The sequence below is a fragment of the Paramisgurnus dabryanus genome, chromosome 16 (genome assembly GCF_030506205.2).
Source record: "Paramisgurnus dabryanus chromosome 16, PD_genome_1.1, whole genome shotgun sequence".
Taxonomy (NCBI): domain Eukaryota; kingdom Metazoa; phylum Chordata; class Actinopteri; order Cypriniformes; family Cobitidae; genus Paramisgurnus; species Paramisgurnus dabryanus.
This window is the reverse complement of record NC_133352.1, coordinates 13506929-13531403: the sequence shown is the minus strand read 5'-3', so window position 1 is coordinate 13531403 and position 24475 is coordinate 13506929. Positions and strand designations below refer to the sequence as shown.

At 34.9% G+C, this 24475-nt stretch overlaps 2 protein-coding genes across 2 annotated transcripts; one reads left to right on the top strand and one right to left on the bottom strand.

The window, feature by feature from the left end:
- Positions 1 to 381: 381 nt before the first annotated feature.
- Positions 382 to 4811, top strand: med19a (mediator complex subunit 19a). The gene is made up of 6 exons (XM_065266517.2): positions 382 to 701; positions 842 to 964; positions 2751 to 2884; positions 3510 to 3606; positions 4114 to 4208; positions 4568 to 4811. The coding sequence occupies exons 1-6, from the start codon at positions 482 to 484 to the stop codon at positions 4631 to 4633; spliced, it is 735 nt and encodes a 244-aa protein (XP_065122589.1). The 5' UTR covers positions 382 to 481; the 3' UTR covers positions 4634 to 4811.
- Positions 4812 to 7435: 2624 nt separating this feature from the next.
- Positions 7436 to 21779, bottom strand: slc43a1a (solute carrier family 43 member 1a). Its single transcript, XM_065271152.2, has 15 exons — positions 21587 to 21779; positions 17657 to 17829; positions 17239 to 17416; positions 15172 to 15227; positions 14842 to 14918; positions 13125 to 13217; positions 12423 to 12553; positions 12202 to 12311; positions 10634 to 10780; positions 10508 to 10543; positions 10277 to 10409; positions 10058 to 10187; positions 9697 to 9770; positions 9289 to 9412; positions 7436 to 8757 (listed from the first exon to the last, which is right to left on the bottom strand). Exons 2-15 carry the CDS (start codon positions 17823 to 17825, stop codon positions 8581 to 8583), a joined length of 1635 nt encoding a protein of 544 aa, XP_065127224.2. The 5' UTR covers positions 17826 to 17829; positions 21587 to 21779; the 3' UTR covers positions 7436 to 8580.
- Positions 21780 to 24475: the final 2696 nt, after the last annotated feature.

The following is a 24475-nucleotide window of genomic DNA, read 5'->3' as shown; positions in this document are numbered from 1 at the left end:
GGTAAAACATTACTTACTGCAGAAACATGATAACACATTACAAAAGGTTATACTTTACTTCAAGGACCACAATTGAAAAAAAAATATTTTTTTTAACGTTATGGTGTTATCCTTGACATCTTTGTTCAATAAATCAATTAAAATATATGTGTTAACATGAATGAATGTGTTAGCTAACATTACCTAGCAATGAGCAACACCTCTATTAATATAACTTAATGTCCATTAAACATCTACTTATATACATTATAAAATCGAAAGTTGTAACTAATGTTTAATGCCTGATTTAGTTGTATAATAAATGTAACCATTTGTTTAGTTTATTTATGGTATGATGCGTGTATTGTCGCTTCATTACGGTACTGTTTGTAATATGACGTACCCGACAAGACACTCATACACACACACACAAAATACAAACAGTGCTGCCGGTGTCCATTGGGACTATTTATTTATCTCTTTTATAATAAACGGTTTGGTAATGACGGAAATATTTTCAACTCTGTTCGGACAAAACGACGCACAGCCGCCCCCGGGGCAGACTGCTCTGGGGTTTGTTTCCGGGAAACCTCCTCCACCTACGCCGCCAAACCAAGCTCCTACTGGGGCTCAGATTTCAGTACAGCTCGGGGATGAAGGGCCTACGCTACGTAAACCCGGAGCTATGAATGAGCCATTCTATTTACTGCGAGAGCTGCCCGGTAAATTAAAAGTCTTTATTTTAGGGTAATAGGTTGTGTGTACCAATTGACGTTTTTTCGTATGTAGAGGTTGTAAGTGATGGATAATGTTTTATAATACATAATCTGAATGAGGTTTTTTTGTGTTTGTTCTGATCCAGTTGGAAATGACCTGACGGGAAACACGAACCTCATCACGCATTATAATCTCGAGCACGCTTATAATAAATTCTGCGGCAAGAAAGTGAAGGAGAAGCTGAGTAACTTTTTACCAGAGTTACCAGGTAAACCAATGTTGTGTGCTTGTGAGAGATAAAGATGCACAGATAATTATTTATTACATTTTATTAAAGTACAATTAAAATGTAAAATAAATATAAATAAAAAGTGTAAAGAGACAAAGGCAAATAATAAATTTTTTTAATATATAGGGCGGTAAAAGATAAATTGCGATTAATCGCATACAAAATAAAAGTTTCTTGCATAATATATGTGTGTGTGCACTGTGTAATTATTTTGTATATATAAATACACATATAGGCATGTATGTATTTAAAAAAACATTTACGTGTGCGTGTGTGTGTGTGCGTGCGTGCGTGCGTGCGTGCGTGCGTGCGTGTGTGTATACATACATTTATACATACATAAATAAATAAAAAATTCTAAAATGTATACATGTATGTGTGTATTTATGTGTTACATTATACATTATGTGTTTAACAAATATATTATGCAAACAAAAACGTTTATTTTGTATGCAATTAATCGCAATTAATCTTTTGACACATATGAGTATTAATATTTCTTAATATATAAAGTAATATATGCTAATAGTAGGGCTGTCAAAAGATTAATTGTGATTAATTGCATACAAAATGAAAGTTGTATATATGTACACACACACATATATACATACATAAATAAATAAATATATTTCTTCTTAAATTTATATATGTATGTATTTATGTGTTACATTATACATTATGTGTTTAACAAATATATTATGCAAACAAAAACGTTTATTTTGTATGCAATTAATCGCAATTAATCTTTTGACACATATGAGTATTAATATTTCTTAATATATAAAGTAATATATGCTAATAGTAGGGCTGTCAAAAGATTAATTGTGATTAATTGCATACAAAATGAAAGTTGTATATATGTACACACACACATATATACATACATAAATAAATAAATATATTTCTTCTTAAATTTATATATGTATGTATTTATGTGTTACATTACTTGTCTAACAATATTATGCAAACACAAACTTTTATTTTGTATGTGATTAATCGCCCTTAATCTTTTGACAGCCCTATTATATATGAATATTAATATTTCTTAATATATACAGTAATATTATATTAGTAGGGCTTTCAAATGATTAATCGAGATTAATCGCAAACGAAATAAAAGTTTTTTGATAATTTATATGTGTGCACTGTGTATCATCATTTTATATATATATATATATATATATATATATATATAAATAAAAAAATACACACACATTAATGTTTGTATTTAAATAACATTTACATGTGTGTGTGTGTGTGTGTGTGTATATATATATATATATATATATATATATATATATATATATATATGTATATATATATATAAATATAAATAAATAAATAAATATATATGTAAATGTTATTTTAAGGAAACAGGATTGTTTGCCATATATATATTGATATATTTTATATTATAAAAAAAAAAAACCTAAATACAATTTTTCTTGAATTCAAACATGTATGTGTGTATTTATTTATACATAAATATATACACACAGTACACACACATATATTATGCTAACACAAACTTTTATTTTGTATGTGATTAATCACGGTGAATCGTTTGACTGCCCTAACTAATATTTAAACCGTATAGGGTAGAACAGACTATATTTTTTGTTGTTTTTCAGCTATGCAGTATACTAATGTAGTACTATGGTAATGCTGTTGTGTTTTGTTTTTATGCTAGTAATTTGAATTACCATGTCTATATGGTACACAAATATTTGACAGGTTTTGATATGATTGAAATGTGCTTTTTTAGGTATGATAGACTGTCCAGGGATTCAGGATGGAAGTTCTTTGCGTTCTCTCATAGAGAAACCTCCAGTGTGTGGAAACTCTTTTAGCCCTATAACCGGAGCTTCACTCACTGGATTTAGACTACACACTGGCCCGGTAAACACATGCACACGTACCCTGAAACATGCATCCTATGACGGCTACATTCAACAATGCATTGGATTCTTTAAAATAAAACTAAAATTTCCGGATCCATATTTGTTTTTAGATGTCATAAACCTCTGCTGTGTCCCACTGCTATCAAAATTTGACAGTAGCAGTGGACGAGAACAGTAGATGACACAACTATAGGCTAGACCAGTGGTCTCCACAAGATGCCCGCCAAAGCATTCATTCTATTAATAGCCTATATTTTTTAAATTTATTTATTATATATATATATATATTTTTTTTTTAATATTAGCTTGGCTTCTTTTATGTATAAATATGTTTACATATTTAAAAAAGTAGCTCTCCAGATTGTTTTATCCATTGTGGTAGCCCTTGCTCACAAAAAGACTGGAGATCCCTGGGTTAGACTGTCTCATTTCAATTTGCTTTGAAGACTTTGGGAGGCTGCGTCCTTTGATTTATCCAACCTTTAAATTGGGACACAGCTATAGACATGCAGAATTTTTGTGCTAAATGCCCTTTCGCAGTGGGCAGCTCCCTTGGTTTTGAGACACAGACACTATATAGTCAATACATTATTGAATGTTTATTGTATTTTTGTGTGTTCTAGCTTCCAGAGCAATACAGACTTATGCACATACAGCCGCCAAAGAAAAAGAGCAAACACAAACACAGAAATCATCGACCTCAGGACCCATTACCACCAGGTATATTTTACACAGACGGTCCCTTCCACAAGTCACCTTGTAATATTATATGTGACCCTGGACCACAAAACCATTTATTATAAGTTGCACAGGATTATTTGTAGCAATAGCCAACAATACATCGTATGGGTCAAAATGGTCAATTTATCTTTTATGCCAAAAATCATTAGGATTTTAATTAAAGATCATGTTCCATGAAGATGTTATGTACATTTCCAATCGTAAATATATCAAGACCATTTTTGTAAGTGGATGCAGTGGTAAGGGCTTTATTTAGTTCTCCATATTTTGGCTTGTTTTGCAGATTCCAGATTTTCAGTAGTTGTATCTTGACCAAATATTATTCTATCCTAACAAACCATACATTAATAGAAAACTTATGTATTTAAGAAAAAACCCTCATGACTAGTTTTGTGGTCAGGGGTCACATAAATTGTCACTTTTGAAAGCAGTTCTGGTGTTATTTATACATATATGTACATAAGCGATTGTTTTTATCTTGTGCAGAGACCCCTTTAGATTCTGACCCCAAGAAGAAGAAGAAAAAGAGGGATGATGACCCTGATCGTAAGAAGAAAAAGAAAGACAAAAAGAAGAAAAAGGTGAGTGACTGCTGAGGCGTTTCATTGGACAGGCTTATAGCCTTTAAAAGTATTACATCACACTCTCCAAATAAATGTTTGATAGTACGTGTCTGTTGGTTATGCCTGTATAGAGATATAGTTTTTATGGTTAACCAGTCATTGAAATGACAAACTCACCAAACGTCTACACACATCAGTGACATCCAAAATGGGCACACCTTACATTCTTTTGGATCGAACGCTGTAGCCATATTTGCCTAAGATCATTTGTTTAAACTGTGTCTTATTATTTAAATATAAAGTGTAACTTTAGATCTCTGTATACGTTTTGAATGCAAGTGAAACTATTTCAGCATATCCTCTTTATTTCTCCTCAGAATCGACACAGTCCTGATCATCCTGGTCTTACTGGCTCTCAACCTAACAGCAACAGCCTGAGATAAAGTGCATGTGGATGTGCGTGTGTGTGCGCGTGTACATAAGGAAGAATATTAAGCAGTGTTCAAGACTTTGATATGGACCAGCGTGTCTGAGATTGATGTTTACACAGACTGATTGTTGAAGACTTCTATTTTTCTGCTCATGAAATAAGCAAATAAACTTCTTTTGTTATTCTCTGTATGTGCTTCAAATGAAATAATCACACGATTGCCACCGTAGCAGTACGTAATTGACATTTTATGACATATCCACCTTAACGTATTGTCTGGCACATCACTGAACAATAACTGCACATCCAGAAAAGGCTTTGGAGGTAAACTGGGAAATATTTGACACTAACATCAGTTTAAAAAATCATAAGAGATCAGCATCGGTTGATAAAAGCAAATTTTCACACTATTGGCTATCAACGATAGTTTCAAAACCCTGGTAGTCATGGTCGATATATTCTGTCAATCAAAAAAGATCAGGAACATGCAATGAATTTGAGCTCTGCATATAGAAACTGTAAAGAAACATATGGTCATATATGAATGAATAACATACAGAAAATGTAATTTTCAGACTTCAGTTAATGCAAGTTCATATAACCACTAAACTATTGGCATCAGCAGATATCAATATAAAAAAATTATATTGGTGCATCTTTAAAAATAATGTTTACAAACAGGTTTCTTAAAAAGTCTAGTGTCTGATATTGGTTAAACAAACTAGGGCATTGTTTTGATAAAGCCACAGTGCTTAAACATTTCAGAAAGTCATACTTTGGTGAAAGACTAAGCACATTTTGGATGAAGGTGGATATTTTATTTAGACAGTAGATGGCAGTGTTCAACAAAGAAAGTGCAGATTGATTCTTAAAGGGATAGTTCGTCCAAATAAAAAAAAATATACACGTGCTCATCCTCGTGTTGTTACAAACCTGTGTAAACGTTTTAGTTCCGCTGAACACAAAGAAAGACATTTGTAAAGAAGCAGAAAACAGAAGCACCATTGACTTCTATAGTAGGAAAAATACTACCATAGAGGTCAATTTGTAACGGTTTGGTTACAAATATTGATTAAAATATCTTCCTTCCTGTTCATCAGAATAAAGAAATCCATACAGGTTTGTAACAACATGAGGGGGAGAAAATGATAACAGAGTTTTCATTTTTTGTTGAACTGTCCCTTTAAAGGAGCAGTCACCCAAAAAAAAAAATATAATCATGCTTATCTTCATGTTGCATACATTTATTTATGCTTTCATTCTTGAAACAGGTCAAAAATGTTAGGGAGAATGGGCCTCAGTACCATTTATTTTCGTATGGTAAAAACAATTTCTTGGAGGTGATGGAAAGTTATCTAGGTTTGGCACATCAGGATGATTAAATGTGCTCCGAGTGGTCATTTTAGGGTCAACTAAATGTTTTTTATTATACATCTACAACAAATTCTACATACTGTTACCAGATAGTGCACAGGTGTCATTTCTAGTAGTGCCGCATGTGGGAATTCCTAGAATTAAGAGGCCGGGTAATAAAAGTCAAACACTTTACTATAGAGACATCATCAATCATGTGACGTAGCCACAACAAACACACGGTGTGAATCGTTTGTCCGGATTCCAAAATCTCCGTGCCTACAATCTGAGTACTATTTTTTAAGGGTTAGTTCACCAAAAAATGAAAATTCATGTCGTAACAAACCTGTATACATTTCTTTGTTCTGAATCTGATGAACACAAAGATATTCTAAGCAATGTTTGTATCCAAACTGTTCACGAGACCAATTCACTTCCATAGTATTCTTTATTCCTATTATGGAAGTGGATGGGGCTCATGATCAGTTTGGTAACATTACTCAAAATATCTTCCTTCATGTTCATCAAAACAAAGACATTTATACAGTTTTGTACAAAATGAGAGTAAGAAAATGATGAGATAATATAATTTTTTGGTGAAAAAAGTCAATAAAAATTTTGGATATGCAGTACCATGATACTGCATTATTACAGTGTGTAATATAAAAATGAATTTAAGTAAAATCTACAAAGTCCCAATGAAATCAAGGTTAACGTTTTCAGCTTTATATATTATTTATAAAATGTCTTAACTCTGAAATATTATAATTGCAAATCATATCCATATTCATATACACTGTATATTCATAAACTTTACCTTAATTTATTCTTCAGTATTATTTTGTAATCATGTTAAATCTCACTTAAGTTATTTTTTCTCTTCCTTTACAAATACTTTTTTTATTGCAGTTATTATGCTTCTTATGTTATGTTATGGTAATGTTTTATTCATATAAACCAATGTATGCAATGTGAGCTCAATCATTTGTTTGCGGTCAGTATTAACTCTACAGATCACAACAGGAGTCATACACATGTTTGATATTGTCAGCATGTAGCTAAAAATAAGTCTGTTATCATACCCCATGCCAGTGGTACTCAAACTATGGGCGGTGCCAGGGGGCCCCTTTATTTTATTTTCTAAAATACATTAATTTATCATAAATTGTATGTAATTAAACCTCAGAAAAATATAGCTACTAAACAACACTGCAATGTATCATTTCATATATTTTGTTCAATTCAAATTCAAAAGTTTTGAGATTTTATGTCATGAATTTGCTTTGAAGGGGCCTGCAAAGGGATGCACCAAAGGAGGGAGACCCCTTACAGACATTTATATAGTCTCTAACTTCCACCTGTACAGATAATTTTTATGACATCATTCTTCACTTCAATATCTCATTAGATTCCAGAATCCAGGCTGTAAGGTAAACAAAAACTAATAAAACTAATAAATAAAAACCGTTTAAAACGTTTTATTCAATGCTACTTGCAATGCATTATAGGTATACATTTATTTTCTATTCGTTTTTGCGTTTCCTGGGAATAAATCTCAACTTTAGTGGTGCTGGTGCCAGTTCTACCAGTTGATATATACAGGAACATTCACGCTGATGTTGAAACCATCACAAGAGTAAAACAGTTATGTGTGAACACCCCTTTTATTGTTTTTGATAACTGAAATATTTGCACATGTACATGGGATGCATTCTTCCTGTTTTGACTCTGTCACACAGATTTATTCACATCTATTAAGAGAAACAAATGGCTTTGGCTTCCTACTATAACTTATATCATGTGACATTCTGTTCATGACTTAAGGCACTAGTTTCCCATTAAATAAGCAAAAAGCATAACAAAATCAATTTCTTTTCGAATGCACCCAAACCCTTTAAAATCACCCGTCACACAAGCATCTATTTACAGCAAATAAAATAAAATATCACGACTACATGTTGCCATATTTACAGAATACAAACAGTTCAAACTCATTGACATTAAAAATATCAATGTGATCAGCAATACAAAAATACACTTCTTAACAATAAAATTAAAATGCATAGAAAAGCAACACACAATTAATTTCTGCCCATTTTAAAAATGTTTTAGCCACACTTGCAGTAGCAATGCATCTGTAGTGAACGGAAACTGAGTATAAAGTGATACACTTTACCTCCATTGTCTGTGTCTTTGGTATTCACAGAAACAATAATGCTAATCGTGTCTTAAATCTTAAACAGACAATTTAATACTCAAAACACTTTTCTTTGGTGAAACAGGTCAGACTTTGTGAATTACAGTCCAGCTATACAATTCATAAAATATTTATCTTAACAACTATCTAAAAATTGCATATTTTTTACAGGCGTTCATGTTGAGGTTTTCCATACAAAAATACTCATTTTTTAAATAGGTTAACTGCTGAACAAACCAATACTGATAAAACACCAGTTTATGCTATTGTCTCCCAAATGTCTCCAAAATGAGAAGTTTGCTTAGTGAAGATGTCAAAAAGGTCAGAGTTTGGTAAAATAGCACATCAATGTTGGGTCTTTTCTAAAATGTGAGAAGTCCTTTGGCACTCCTGTGGTGCTCCGTTATAAATTAAACATCGTGTGGGACGTGACCATTGATGTGTCCGTTTAGAGCTTCACTCTCGGTAAGAGCGTGACCGTTAGCTTTTCTATTAATTTTCTCCTCCAAAAGTTGTTTGCGATGGTAAAACAGGTAGCCCGGCAACAAGTAACCAGCAAATGAGAAGATCAGAAGACCCACGTTGATCTAAAGAAAAACAAATTTATTATAGATCATTATTATTATTTACATGACATTTATTAGTCATTTAAAATGCAGCACTTTGCCAAAACTTAGCGAGCCTGCAAGGAACTCTGGTTTATTCAGAAAGTAGCGGTACAGCTGATCTGTCTTTTATAAATGTAATAAAACTTAAAGACTTTTTGGAGATATGAAGGATGTAAAACTACTCTATACAGGGTTCCCACACCTTAGTAAACTTCAAATTCAAGCACCTTTAAGGACTTTCCAGGTCCAATACCCTCAAATTCAAGGACTAAATGTAGGGACACATTTTAAGTGAGAGCGAGGTTACATCGGCCACAAACTTTCAAGGATTTCAAGGAACCGTAGGAACCCTGTAAGTGGTACAGCATTGCATTGGGAGTGCAAATGTTTGTGTGTTCGAACCCTAGGAATACAAGTACTATTAAAATGTACAATGTACACGTTGTAATGCACTCCAAGTCGCTATGAATAAAAGCATCTTGCGAATGCATAAATGTAAATGCTTCTTACCCAGTAAGCATCTCCTTTTAGAGGTCCCACCATAACCATGAAGAGGGGTTGCTGTAGAAGGGCCAATACTGCACTGATCATAGACTGAAGACCAGTAAGGGTACCAAAGTGATTCGACGGGTACCTGTGAGAGAAAAACAAAACCGATACACAAAGAGAAGTCATTTTAAAGCTTAAAGCAGTTAGAAGCCGTCTTCGTTTTGTGATTGTAATGAAGTAGCAAGATTTAAATGACAATGGCTTTGGGATTGAATGAACCACATGCTAACTACTACAGTGAGTTTATTCGCTGGAAAACAGGATGAGCCTGATCGTGAAGGCTGTCTTATAAAACAAAGGATGTGACTGGTGATAAGTCTACAGTTGTCACCGTGTTTAAACAAGTGTAAAATGTGTGTGTACACTTACACGGCAGCATACATGCCTCCACAACAGGAGTGAATGAAACCTCGTACCATAGTATGCAAAATAAATGTCAGAATCTGAAAACAGAGAAAATGTTGTAAGAAAGTGACATATCAAAAGGCAATACATACACAAAATATCTAAAATATGTAACCCTGTCAGTGAAAACCCAGCTAAATTCATTAATTTGTGATTTACTATTTTCTACAAAAATTTTAAGAACATTATATAAAAAATATAATTTTAATATATTTAATATTGACTGAGTAAGGTCATGATTAAAATCAAACTTTGATGCTCCTCATCTCATTATTAAAATCACAGAGATGGTCACATGTGTAATTTTAAAAACTTAGTATCACACCTGTAGAGGTAAGTTGTCTATAAGCGATAAGATTCCAAATATAAACAGCAGCGTGTTTGTGAAGATGAAGGCTCTCATGGCATTGGTCAGTTTCTGGATCTTTCCGTCACGCTTCGGTTTGGACCCCGATCTGACAGGAGACGAGAGGTCAAGGTCTTTTGTCTTTCACACGACACACATGTTTCATCAAGACTAAACGAAAGTCAGAAAGTTTCTTACTCATTTCCTCCATCCACCATGTTCTGATCCACACCACATTCCTTCATCTTCCAATCCATGATGTAGCCAATCAGAGGGCAGGTGACCAAACACAACAGCTGCAGCGTGCCGAAGACGGACGAATAGAAGTTAACTGCAGTAAAATGTAGACAGGGCTTGGTTATGAACAAACAAACTTGTTTTAACCCCATCATATACACAACTTATCCCATTATGTGAGGATTCTCTTACCTTTTTCCTCAGCCGCATGCTTTAGTTCTTCTGAGGCTAAAGAAAGACAAAAACCACTATTAAAGACAGAAGTCAGGATTATTTCTACTCACAAGTTTCGTGTGTGAGTTTTGTTTCTTGACTTACGATGCTCCTCTCCGTGGGTAACCAGGAACTCCAGCATCTTGTTCATGGCTCCCATAAAGAAGATGATTCTTAGCTGGGTCATTCCCATAGTGATCAGACTCCACAGGAAAATGGGCGAGAACACGGAGCGTCGGAATGGAATAGAGTCTAAGGAAAAAAATCCCAGGGGTTTGTACAGTCACAAATATCTCAAAGTCTCCTCATCGTTTACAATAGACATGGAACAGACTGTACTGTTCATTCAAGATATCCCACGTTGCGAGACATACAGCACCACATCAAAGTTTTTGACCAAAAAGCATTTTTTGCATTAACCTAATCATGCTACACTTTGGGGGGGGGTCTAAATGTATTTTTTATGCATTAAGACTAATACAGTTAAAGGAGACATTTCACAAGACTTTTTAAAAATGTCAAATACATTTTTGGTATCCCCAGAGTGCGTATGTGAAGTTTTAGCTCAAAATATCATATAGATAATTTATTACAGCATGTTAAAATTGCCACTTTGTATTTGTGAGCAAAAATGTGTCATTTTGGGGTGTGTCCTTTAACATGCAAATGAGCTGATCTCTGCACTAAATGGCAGTGGTTGGATAGTGCAGATTAAGGGGCGGTATTATTCTCTTCTGACATCAGAAGAGGAGCCAAATTTCAATTACCTATTTTTCACATGGTTTCAATGGTTTACCAAAACTAAGTTACTGAGTTGATTTTTTTCAAATTTTCTAGGTTGATAGAAGCACTGGGGACCCAATTATAGCACTTAAACATGGAAAAAGTCTGATTTTCATGATATGTCCCCTTTAAAGAGTTACATTACTCATGCTAAATTTCAGGGTTTGTACACATTTTTTAGACTACTGAATTTGTTGTGTAAACAGTGCAGGAAGTACAGCGGAAGTCCTTATATGGGCACTTCACCCGGAATAGCGCAGGCACACACCAACCAAGGGCTGACACGAAATCAACGTCACCAAAGAAGTGTGTTGTTGTTTGTGATTTAAGCTTGTGCATTTTTTCGAAGAACCCAGTGTTATGGGAACAATGGATGTAGTTTGTTTATCCGGGGTAGCAGCGGAGTAGTGCGTGTGTTTGTTTAACGCTAGATTTTGTTGAAATGGGGCGATCCCAACTAGGTCATGAGTCACTGGTGGTAATTAAAACTGCTTCAAATGTCTGTGTTTTGTTGGCAATCTGCGCGTAAGTGCATATAATGTAAACTACACGAATATGTAGTGAATGATAATGAGATCCAGAGATAGTGGGATAATGTTTTGTGTGCGTTGCTTGCTTGTGACTTGCTCTGCGGTGCGCCTCCAGGAGCTCTGTGTTTTTCGGAAATTACAGCTTATCTGTCTTATAAATGTGATAAACCTAAAGATTCTGGATATATGAAGAATGCAATATTACTCTGTAAGTATTCAAGATTAACATGAGATAATCTGAAACAGTGTGTGCTATGTAAGCTTTAAATATCTATTCTTTTGGCTTTACAATACTTCACGGACTTTTGTGTAAGAATGTCAAGCTAGATGGATGTTGATTAAAATATCTGCATGTCTCACTTTGTGTATCCTGAGCAGCAGCTGGCAGTTTCTCAGTAGAGCTCTTCAGTTCTGCTGAAGCTACTTCAGATGGAGACAAACTGTGGTTTTCAGATAAGCGCATTTTCCTCCTAAAATTGTAATATAAAATGTCACTTTTAAAGCAGATGTTGCAAAGATAGTGGGATGATGAGCGATATTATGGATGTTTATGTAGGAGCAATGCAGTAGGTTGTGTTCACATTTCCATTTCTTCAGGTGTAGGAAACCCCTCTGAAGGCCAGTTCAGAGCGCAGTTGAGCAGGACCAGACCCGCAAGCCCCGCCCATATCCACATGATCGCAGTAAACGACAACCCAGCATCGTATATCAGCTAGAGAAAGACAGAGGGACAAAGAGCAGATGTAATATTCATGAAGTAGTTCATTTATACGACACGCTTGAATGGAGGACCAGTCAACAGATTCGTTGGTCTCAAACATCTGGTTCACATTTAAACTGTATTATTATTATAGTCTTAAATGAAACAACACTATCAATGAATTAAACCAATATATCTTAACATATATTTTGTTTTCAAATTATCACATACATTTACACATCTACATTAGTGCAATTGCTTAATGTGCATTAGACATAAAACATTTAAATATGAAATGAATTCTGGGAAACTAAACTAAAAGTTGATCTTTTGAATTCAAATCTGGAAATATTTGGGATAATGTAAGCACACAAATTAAAATCATATATAACACTGTGCTAGTGATTTTTGTATATTTTAATGCAAAAATCTTGTGCTATTAATATTCCAATATGCAAATGAGCTCCCAACACCTGATACGTGCGATCCTGTTCACGTTCAATCTGATGCAATGTTTCATCAGCAGCTCTGATTCAGAACCCAGACAAACTGGTTTAACCTCTATTTACATGAAAGAAGATACCTTGACTCCAGGGAAGGTTACGGCTGATGATGCGTACGAGCCGATCATTAGTGACATCACGGTGGAGCTCAGACTTCCGAACATGTTTGGTAACTATCAAACGGAGAAAGAGAAAAGCAGACTATCATTACCAGTGTAGTGAAACTTCAACACAATGTAGCTGACCTTAGACTGACATTAAACAGAAATTTGACCCCTTAACAAAACCTTGCTGCTATGATGCCAAGGTGTTTATGCAATGCAATTACTAAAGTGTGTTTAGTGGCCAACGACAAAGATATGCATCTCTAAATGAAGTCAACGGAAAATATTTTCCACCTGCTTTCAATCTGAAACAGTACTGCTTTATTCACACATACAGAACACATATGGGTGTATGTGTGAGTTTTACTGTCCAGTGTACACAGGTTAAACACACACCGGTGTGAAAGGTACATTTCTATGTTGGCATGCCCTTCACATGCAAACACAGAGCGGTACAACAACCTTCAGGAATGTGTGACGGAAAGCACAGAGTAGCTTCCTTACTGGCATCTTATAATGAAATACGCACATAGTTTGTTTCATTATATTTGTGAAAACTGACCTTCAAATCTCAAACCTAACTAAGCATGTGATCTTAGTTTATTTTAACTTCACAATAATTGCTTAGATGTTTATCATTGTAAACTGTTTTATCACAGTATCTGTTTACATTTGAAGATAAGCTAATAAGATAAGATAAGATAATCTTTATTGTCATTCCTAATTATGCTTTAGTTACTTTTGAAACACTGATTAAAATGTTAAAAGATTAAAAATATAAAAAAGGTAGATCGACACGAGTTAAACAGTATTATTTAAATAATAAATACAATTTAAATTACTGTATTATTTAAATAATAAATAAAATCAATCACTGTATTATATAAATTATAAATAAAATTAATTGCTATATTTTAAATTACCCATATTAATAATATTGCAGAAATGAATCATCCATATAAACTGTATAACTGAATACAGAAACAAGTCAAAATCTGAACCCACACACGCATCATGAAGGTCACTGATTTGCGGATCACTTAAAACTGTTAAACAGTCATCATATTAATATCAGTTATCCATCATGCCATTATTGTTCCTATGCTGGTCTCAAGTCACACTGAAAGATCACGATATCCTTTGTTTTTCTCAGAAGGGCACATCAGAAAATCAATACGGGACATGTTTTATTTGGTGTCACATGTGGGGTAATGTGCATGCATACCTGACCGGCTCTAGCAGAGGAATGTGTGTGTGTGATGGTGTCTGTATTAAAGCGTTGGAGTATCTAAGGGCAGCTGATAGATATATATATAAATAGTCATATTTTCCCAGACCAGGTGATGATATCACAGAAGGTCACACTCTGTTGTGTCTGACTGTTGTTCAAACGCTTGTGCCCTTCTGTTTCAGCTAGAGGTTGATGGGAGGAAAGGGCATCACAGAAGGCGTGCAGGCATTTTAGCGATCTGATTGGTCGATTCTGTAAAGGCGAGAATTACTCTACCGATCATGTGCATGGGCCCTCTTGACTGACTCACGCGCATGCACATAAATACACACAAACACACCTGCCATGACGCAATAAAACTTTAACAGCTGCGCAACAGAAGCGGCAAGTCACGGCAGGTGTCCGTCACCTGGCGCGCACTCTCTATTACTTCCTAAAACTTTATCATGCATTTTTTCTTACCGTGAGAGATGTGAAGGTCAAACAGATCCCCCCTAAGCCGTTAAGTGACAAGGCCAGAAAAATGAGAGCTGAAAGAACTACACAAAACAGAAACAATCATTACACAACCTTAATGATTAGGTTCATCTGTACTGTCACTATTCAATACTACAATTGAGAGGCAGGTTAGGTCTAAATGTCTTCTGAAGCAAAATGATTTTTTGTGTAATAGATGTTTAAATGGTTTTTTGTTTATGTTCAGCAGAAAGAGTTAAACACATTTGGAATAGCATCAACTATTTTTTCCTCTATCAGGTAAAAACCCATTCCTAGTGCCATTTCTGTTCTCACCTTCGGTATTATGGGACGACAGAGACATCATCGCACAAGAGACTGCAAAACACGCACTGACAAAGAAAAAAATTATAAATGAATGACAAATAAAAGACAGACCAACAAAGGCGTAAAGATGTAATTAAACTACAGCGATCCATTAAAATAATAAATGAATAATGAAATGAACAAAAAAAATGCTCAGATGTATAACAAGCAGTGTTGGGCAAGTTAGTCAAAGAAAGTAATTAATTAGTTACTAATTACATCTTCAATCATTAAAGTACAAATTAATCTCTACAAAAGGTATTTAACTACTTATTATTAATTACCTTCTAAATCCTATTTAGTAAATGATACAAAGATAGTCTTAAAACAGCTCCAATAAATCATATAAAAGTACATACTTTATTCTGATCACACTTTTTAAGGGTCCAATTTTCACTATTAACTAACTATTAACTACTTTTGCATCAATATAGTCATAATACTGCTTATTAATACTTAGTAAAGTAGTTGTCAAGTTTAAGTAGTGGTAGGAATTAGGTAGGATCAAGGATGTAGAATAATTCAAGCATTAATACATGCTTTTTAAGTACTAATAAACAGCCAATATCTCAGTAATATCAACCAACCAGTCAATAGTGAGAATTGAAAACTACACTAGAGTGTTACCATTATTCTTATTAACTAACCAAAGTATTTATAACATCAGAAGTAATTGTAATTAAATTACTGGAAAAATAAAAGTAATCACTTACTTTACTTTCTAAAGTAATTAAATTACAATAACTAATTACTTAGTAACTTGTTACACTCAACATTAATAACAAGCTATAAATTATTAAATGTGACCATGCCTTTGAAATCCAGATTAAAGTCTCATAATCTTAAATTTTAAGTTCAATAATGTATTTTAATGTTTGACTTGACCTTACTAAGTCAATAATAATAAAGATAATAACTCTTTCGCCGCCATTGACGAGATATCTCGTCAATCAAAAGAAAACGCTTCCCCGCCAATGACAAGATTTTCCGTCTTTTTTCGCAATACCGCTATTATCCACCAGGTGACGCCCTTCCGCAACTTTTTAAACCCAGAAGTACTGCCCTATGGCAAGCGGCTGCATGTCCGTGTCTGTTTTAAAGATCGCTCTGAATGGGATCTATATGAAAAGTCCGTCATAAAAATGGAATTATCTCTGCTTTTTGCTCAAAATGTGGTGTTTTTGCAGAAACCTACCCATATTCAAAAGCTGATTACAAAAGAACCACTAAAGGTAGGATGAAACGGTTTTTTTTTTGTTTGAAAGCAGAGGGTCTATTCTTTCATTTGGTATATTGTATGTTTATATATTTAAAGAAGAACATTTTCTGGAAGGCATTAAACTTTGGTGAAAATCATGAAAAACGCTGGCGCTGGCTGGCAACTTTTAAAAAAACCGCTGGCGGTGAAAGAGTTCAAGGTGACATAGAATGATTGAACGGGGTATTTATCCTTGTTCTGTGATGTGACATGTAGACAAAAAAATTTTTTTTGTTTGGGTCTGTAATGCCTTTGAAGCTTCCTAAAAACCTCTCTCAGATAGCTTTATTAGGGTGGGGGATTTTAAACAAGTGGTTTTGCACCTATTTGGCTCCCCCTACTGGCTTAACTTGCAATCTCATTACTGATTGGCTGACTTTGCTGCCACTCAAAAAATGTAGCCAATTATTTTAAGTGGAGGGGCAGTTAGATGCCTGTGATGTCATAAGCATCAGTTTTTCAGATTGGGCCGTTTTCTGGCTGACATTTCTAAAAGAGGAATTTCTATGAGACTGAGATGTTTAGCATGTCTAGCACTTTTTGTATGTTCGTGAATGCGGGTAGACTACCATTATTCAACAAAGACAATGTAAAAATGTTTTTTCATTCTCTGTCCCCTTTAAGGTTTATTTTCACAAAATGTTCTTTACACAGGCAGGGTCACAATGTATTTATTTATTTAGCTAAGTTTTGCATGGGAACTGCTAAGCAGAATGTTGGCCGGTAATATAAAACAGTCACGCTCAGGGTATTTGTTTGTATTTGTGTATATATATCACCTGCCACAGAGACGTATTGGCCTGGGACCGAAGCGGTCCATGAGAATACCCAATGGCAGCGTGGCGGCACTGAGCAGAAAGGATCCAATGGTGAAGCCCAGGTTCAACATCTCCTCCTGCTCCACACAGCTTGGCCTTTCATCTGATGTGCTCGCGTTTACAATCTCAGTCTTATTTTCTACAGTAACAAAAGAAGAATAAAAGCAAGAGAGACTTTATAAAATGTTAAAGGCTTCCAGCGGCTTAGGTTTCCCAGCATCTCTAATTCAGTTTCCCTGCTTGTGCTGTGATGTAGTTAGTGTGCACATGTTCAGTGAGGAGGTCAGTCTTGTTTAATGTGTTTGTTTAAGGTTTTCTGCATGACTGCTCTGTTTTTGCGTGGCTGAAATGTTGAAAGTATGTTTGTGTAATGAATTACCTGTGCACAGGTGAGAGTAAAAGCCCTCTTGTTTGAGCATGATGAGCAGAGAACCCCATCCCAACAACACTGCCGAACAAAACAAATTTTCAAACACGGCTGTGACGGCCATCCACCACCGCCTCCTGAACGCCTTCTCGAGCGAGGGAACCATCCTCCCGGGGGCCATCTTTCTGTCAAACACAGGAACATTTAGAGTCAGTAAATGACAAACAGCAAAATACTGGCTTAACAAGAAAAAAGTGTGAGTGTTTGATTATGGAAAAGTTTTCTCAAGTATTCAGTGAAGGTGTGGGTTTTTGCCAGGGCAATGGTTATGCAGAATTGCAGATGCTATGTTATGCGCACCAATAATGACCAACATTAACTCTTTCGTCGCCACTGACGAGTTATCTCGTCAATTAAAAGAAAACGCTTCCCTGCCAATGACAAGTATTTCTGGCTTTCGGCAATACCGCTATTATCCACAGGAACTTATAAAACCCAGAATTATCGCCCTAGGGCAAGCAGTTGCATGTCCATGTATGTTTTGCGAATCGCTCTGAATCGGATTTCTATCAAAAGTCCTTCACAAAAATGGAATTATCTCAGCTTTTTGCTAAAAATTGTATGTTTTTGAAGAAACCTACCCATATTTGAGAGGTAATAAAAAGAAAACTAATGAAGGTAGGATGAAGCGATATATTGTATGTTTCTATATTTAACGAAGAACATTTTCTGGAAGAAATTAAACTTTTGTGAAAATCATGAAAAATGCTGGCGCTGGCTGGCAACTTAAAAAAAAAATCAGAGTTAAAAAAAGAGTTAAAACAAGGGCAAAGAATAAAAGCTTATCTATAGACAGCAGTTTCAGCAGTAACAACATAAACACGCGCTTTCGTGGTCATCACGTAACTTCCGGTAAACTCTGCGAAGAATAAATAACAACAAAGTCCTTTTAAAGTGGTTTATTTATATAACAAGCAAAATAAACAACACGTTGATTACATAGAAATCCAAAACATTGGTTATTTTCAACGAGGTATTTGTTTAAGAGTTCAGTTCAGTTCCGTGTTTTTTCGTGATCGTATAACGAATTCCTGTTTTCGTGTGATTATCACGTATTGGTTACTTAACTGCTTTTTCCTATTTTTAAACCATTGTCGCTTCGGTTCGCTTAGGGTTAGATTTACATAAAATGACATTCCTACCCAAACCAACTCTAACCCTAACGCCAGGCGACATATAAAAAAATAAATCAGAAAAAATTGTATAAACCAATGTATAAAGTGACATTCTAATGCAAGCACCAAATCTAACCCTAAACCGAAGCAACAATGGTTTAAAAATAGGAAAAAGCAGTTAAGTAACCAATACGTGATAATCACACAAAAACAGGAATTCGTTATACGATCATGAAAAACGCGGAAATTCGTGATAATATCACGAAAAAAGAATTTAAAAAATACGTGACTATATCACGAAACCTTGTGAGACTGGGTAGAAATTCAGTATATACATTATTTACTTGTTTTTGATTTCTGGTAATTTTTAGGGATGCGCCGATATCCAATTATTACATCTACCGATATTTACCTTTTTACTTATTTTTTCAAGTTATTGTGTTGTGAAATTCTGTTGTCATTTAAAATAATCCCATGATTTGATATATTGGTTGTTTTTAAACAATCGGCCGATGTCCAATAGTAAGAAAAATTGCTTTTATCTGCCGATACCAATTATAGGCCAATACATTGGTGCACCCTAGTATAGTTTTCCTCTGCCAACAATAGTGATGGGAAAACATTGTGCTCATACATTATACATTAGATCGCCTGCACCACAAAAGCAGTCTGGTCTAATGGGGTTTCGACTAAAGCATTTTACACCCCGTTTACACCTGTACTTAGTGTCAACCACTTGTGATCTGATCACCCAAGACATATCTTAATACTAGCAGCAGCACCTTACTAAAAACAGAGACAACTAAATAAATTTGCATTTAAAAACTCGATTTTACTGTTAATAAACATTGAGTGCTACAAATTAGTCCAAGTTTGTGTTTGTAAACTGGGTCAGCTTATGCCACGAGTCATGACATGGTCATTATAACTTAGTTAACAGAGGCACTCAATAAATACACAGGAAGATAAGAGCGGGAGGCTACATACGACACAAAGGCAAAAATAGCAGCAATAGAGAAGAAACTGCCGGGCTCGCAGCAGGACAGCAATTCAGTGTGTGTTGTGTTTAACACGATTAGACACAGTCCACTTGATGTCTTTGTCCTCAACAGCTCGGCTTATGAGAGGATTTCTCTTGTAACTCATACGGCTTATTAGGGCACAAGCCTTAAATAATATTGATTTCTCACCATAACCCCTAAACCGGAAGCAGGCGGGTTTCAGTCACTGTCAGTTTCATAATATCTCTAAAGCAATATTATGACACCTGCCACTTTTATGCTTGGGTTGAGTGTGGCATTGGCATAGCCACGTGTTCAATTTCAAGGGCGCAGAGAGCATCCCACAACTTGCTTTAGATAAAAACATTGGTTAAATACACAAATGTACAATTACACTGAACGTTCAGTTCTTAAAGCATGCAAGCATGACTAGGGCACGTGTGCGTTTGTTTACAGTACAAGTAAAGGTGATTTTGGGTGCGCATAGCATACTGTTGTGTATATGCGAAAACATTAACCATTTCCTGCAAGCCTCTTAGTGCAGAGGTGTGAGAACCACGTTTCACAATTTTTTACACTGTTAAGTAGCTATTCACAGCTCTATATGTAATGTGTGCATAACAAAACCCCCATTGATTCCCATAGTATTATTTTTTCCTACTTTGGATGAATATTAAAGGAGGTTATGAACATTCCACAAAATCGATTTATGTGTGTTTATCAGAACAAAGAAATGTATACAGGAGGTTTGTAACAACATGCAGAAGTAAATCATGCATTATTGGGTGAACTGTTCCTTTAAAAGAGACCATTCACACGAGTTGATACGCCTCTTCAAAAATATTTGCATTGGCAGGCATAAGGATAAAAATAATTCCTAAAATCTTCCAACACCTAAATTCTTGAATCATATTCTCCTTAATACTGAATCTTTCAAATTGTTGAATCACTTCATGATGTTGAAACCCACAATATGAAGGTAAAGATAGTGCCTTCAAACTCGCATCTACTAAAAGGGACCAGTGTGTAAATCAAGTTGAAAACGTAAAATATTTGGGTGTAAATTGTGGGATTATACAAATCAACTGGTAAGGAGCCGAGGAACCGAATCTTTGATTCAAGGAGCACGAGGACCAGTCAAGTCAGTCAGCGGGGGAAACGGTGACTGCCCTTTCCTGTAAGTTAGTGCTTCTTTAAACACACACACACACACAAAAAAACGATTTTTCCCTTCTTTGTTTTCTTTAAATGGCAAGGGTCTGGCTTACCCCTAAAGTGTCTAGTTGATGAACAACTTTTGAGGTGACGGGTCTGTTAATAAAACCCTTTACCCGTGAGATGCTCACACAAAACCGAACCATATTGGTCGAGTATGCATGCGAAACATGCCAACGTATACCCCGCCTAAAATAGCACACTAGTTCATTCACTACTTCGACAGTTAAACAAAACACTGTAGTAAACACAATATATTCAACCGATATATTCGCGTTTACTAGTATCTACTAAGTATTAAACCCGTGTCTGAGAAGATGAAGAAAAACACGATGCGAAGCGCTTTAAGTATTTACATTCATTGTCTCACTGAAGTCGATGAACTAAGAGCATGAACAACGCCACGTGTCTCTCACTGTATTTGTTATAACCAAAGTCTCTATTTACATTTGTCTAATAATAATGAACCCATCTCCAAAAGGTCGCTTTTTAATATGACTTTAACTTCATTATTATGCTAATAATACTAGTAATTTGAGAAATTGACTTACTTTGTGTTTATGTGTAATGTAAATGTGAAGCGCAAGTTATTTCCTGGTTTCTTCTAAATTCGCGCTAAAACACAAACTCCAGCATTTCTCCCGGCACCGCCAAAGTTGACTTGAAAATTTTAATCTGTCCTGCGCTTCTGTGCTGTGTGTCCCCCGACCGGCAGATAAAGCTATGAAAGGATCTTTAGGCAACCCTCACACAGTTAATGATGGTAAGAGCAACTCCCTCCACATCCCTAAATTTGACTGGTTGTTTTACATACACACACACACACGCCCGCGCTCGAGCATGTAAGTTAGGGAAAAAACGATTGCACCTTAATAAGCAATTATAATTAGGCTACTATATAAAACCACAGTTTCCGTCAAAATAATAAAGTATGCCATCTTAAAAGAGTACGTTTATTTCATTCATTTTTTTTTATAAAAGTATGCTACATTAATATGTATATTTGATACTTGCTGTCATTCCAAATGTATAAAAATTACTTGAATAATTATTATAAAGAAAAAAAAATATTCAATGTCTCATCAAGTTCATAACCATTTAAAATAAAACTTTATCGACAAGCTTTAAATTGGTGACACCTAGTGGTGCAAGCTAGTATTACACGATAAATTACAGTTATAGCAATGTAACTAAACTCTTATAATGGAAATACCCAGTTGTGCATTATTTACAATACAATTACATTTTGAATAAATTAACTTTCATAATAACTTTCCTAACTTATGAGAATTTATTCATAATGTGTTCTAAAATTAGCATTACTAGCTGAATATGGCAGAATATGGTTTTAAATATATTTATGTCTTACACTAGACTTTCATTTTTAAGAATGTAATTGCTAATATTTGAAATGATAATATATTACAAAAAAGTTATGGTATCTTTGATAAAGCAGAGAAATGTCACACAATGTTTAGTTCTTGCTAATTCGAGTTTTGATATGTCAACAATACTCTCTGCTCAGGGGCACAAAGGTGATATGGTGAGAGGATCTTAGCTATTCAGTTTCTTAGTTCAGTTTCTGCCTAGAACTAAATCTTTATGGAAGTTGTCATGCATGTTCAACTTCTGATCAAAAGTGCATGTGTGCTCGAAATATAGGCTATATACCTGAATGGGTGAGTACATAAGGGAGGCATCCAAAATATTCAGTGCTAGGTGGCGCTGCAGGACAGTGTTAAGACTACTCACGGCTCGTCCACTGAAACACTCAAGTGTACGGAACAAGACATTTCAGGACCGATACCGAGAATTACCTCTGTGATGTGGTCGATACTGTTAATGTGAGGTTAACCCTTTACCGTAACATTTAATAAATTAAATGTAATGAATTAACTAGGATAGATACCATACCAACTGAAAGAGTGGCGGAGGGATGCTGCAGCAAAACTGTCACGAGAAAGTTTTATACGGAACACTTCTCTGATTGGTTGGATTAAATGATCATGCTCCTTCCGAACTTTGTTAAATAAACTTTGGTTTTTTTTTTAAATAAGGAAAAATAACATTAAACTTGAATAAAATGTGATCTAAATAAATCTTGAAAATTGTATTTTTACAGGCTTAATTTACCAACAAAATGTGGACAGGACACCTCTCAGAAGTCCAACGAGGAAATACGCTACACTTCACAGGCAAAGACGAGTCGGTCTATTCATTTGATCGTTACTGTAACCATAGAAACAGACTTTCAAAATGAGCTAACAGTGACCTCTAGTGGTGGGTTGTAGTAATTCATCGTCTCCTCGTGGGAAATGTTCCTCCTTTAAAGATCTTTGGGGTTAATGTCTATTACCTTATATCCAAATATCATTAAACATTAAATGTAAATAAAATAAGTAAATAAATAACTTAATTAAAAGTTAAATTCATCTAATGTAAAAAGGTATTGTTTTATAAAAGGTATTGTTTTTTTTGTGTTGGCATAAGGATAAAATAAATTAAAAGAAAGTAAAAGAAAAAGTGAACAGTTGTTTATAATAAATTATAATAATAAAATAAATTTTTATTTGTATAAAGTATTAAAAAGGGACAGTTCACAAAACTTTTTTAAGATGTCAAATAAATGGTGTCCCCAGAGTACATATGTGAAGTTTAAGCTCAAAATACATTTTAATTAATAAAATTATTATAGCATGCTAAAATTGCCACTTTGTAGGTGTGAGCAAAAATTTGCCATTTTGGGTGTGTCCTTTAAAATGCAAATGAGCTGATCTCTGCACTAAATGGCAGTGCTGTGGTTGGATAGTGCAGATTAAGGGGCGGTATTATCCCCTTCTGACATCACAGGGGAGCCAAATTTCAATGAGCTATTTTTTCACATGCTTGCAGAAAGTTACTGGGTTGATCTTTTTCACATTTTCTAGGTTGATAGAAGCACTGGGGTCCCATTTATAGCACTAAAACATGGAAAAAGCTGAAACTCAGGTACGTCTTTGTTACTAAACATCAAGCAGATGTAGGATAGTCTCATATTGTCCACTCCAGAAGGCATCATGTCTTCTGTTAAAGCCAGTCTGTTGTTGATTTACATTGCGCTTTGGGTCATTGTCTTGTTGCATCACCAAAGTCTGGCGAGCTTAAGTTGGCAAACACCGTTTCTTGCAAAACGGCCCGATAAACCATGATGAATGGGGGTTTGATATTCGTGTGCTTTGTTTTTCATCTCCAACTTATTTTTTATTTCATCTGACCACAAATGTTTTGCTAATAATACTGTGCATCCAGGTGCTCAAATGCAAACAATGTGCAGGAATGTGTTTTTGGACAGCACTCACCTCCTCTGTGGCGGCCATACGTGACCACAGTTCTTGTTCTCAATATTTTATTGACACGTCAACAGAGATGTTTGCATTTTCAGATATTTTTTGAACACACTT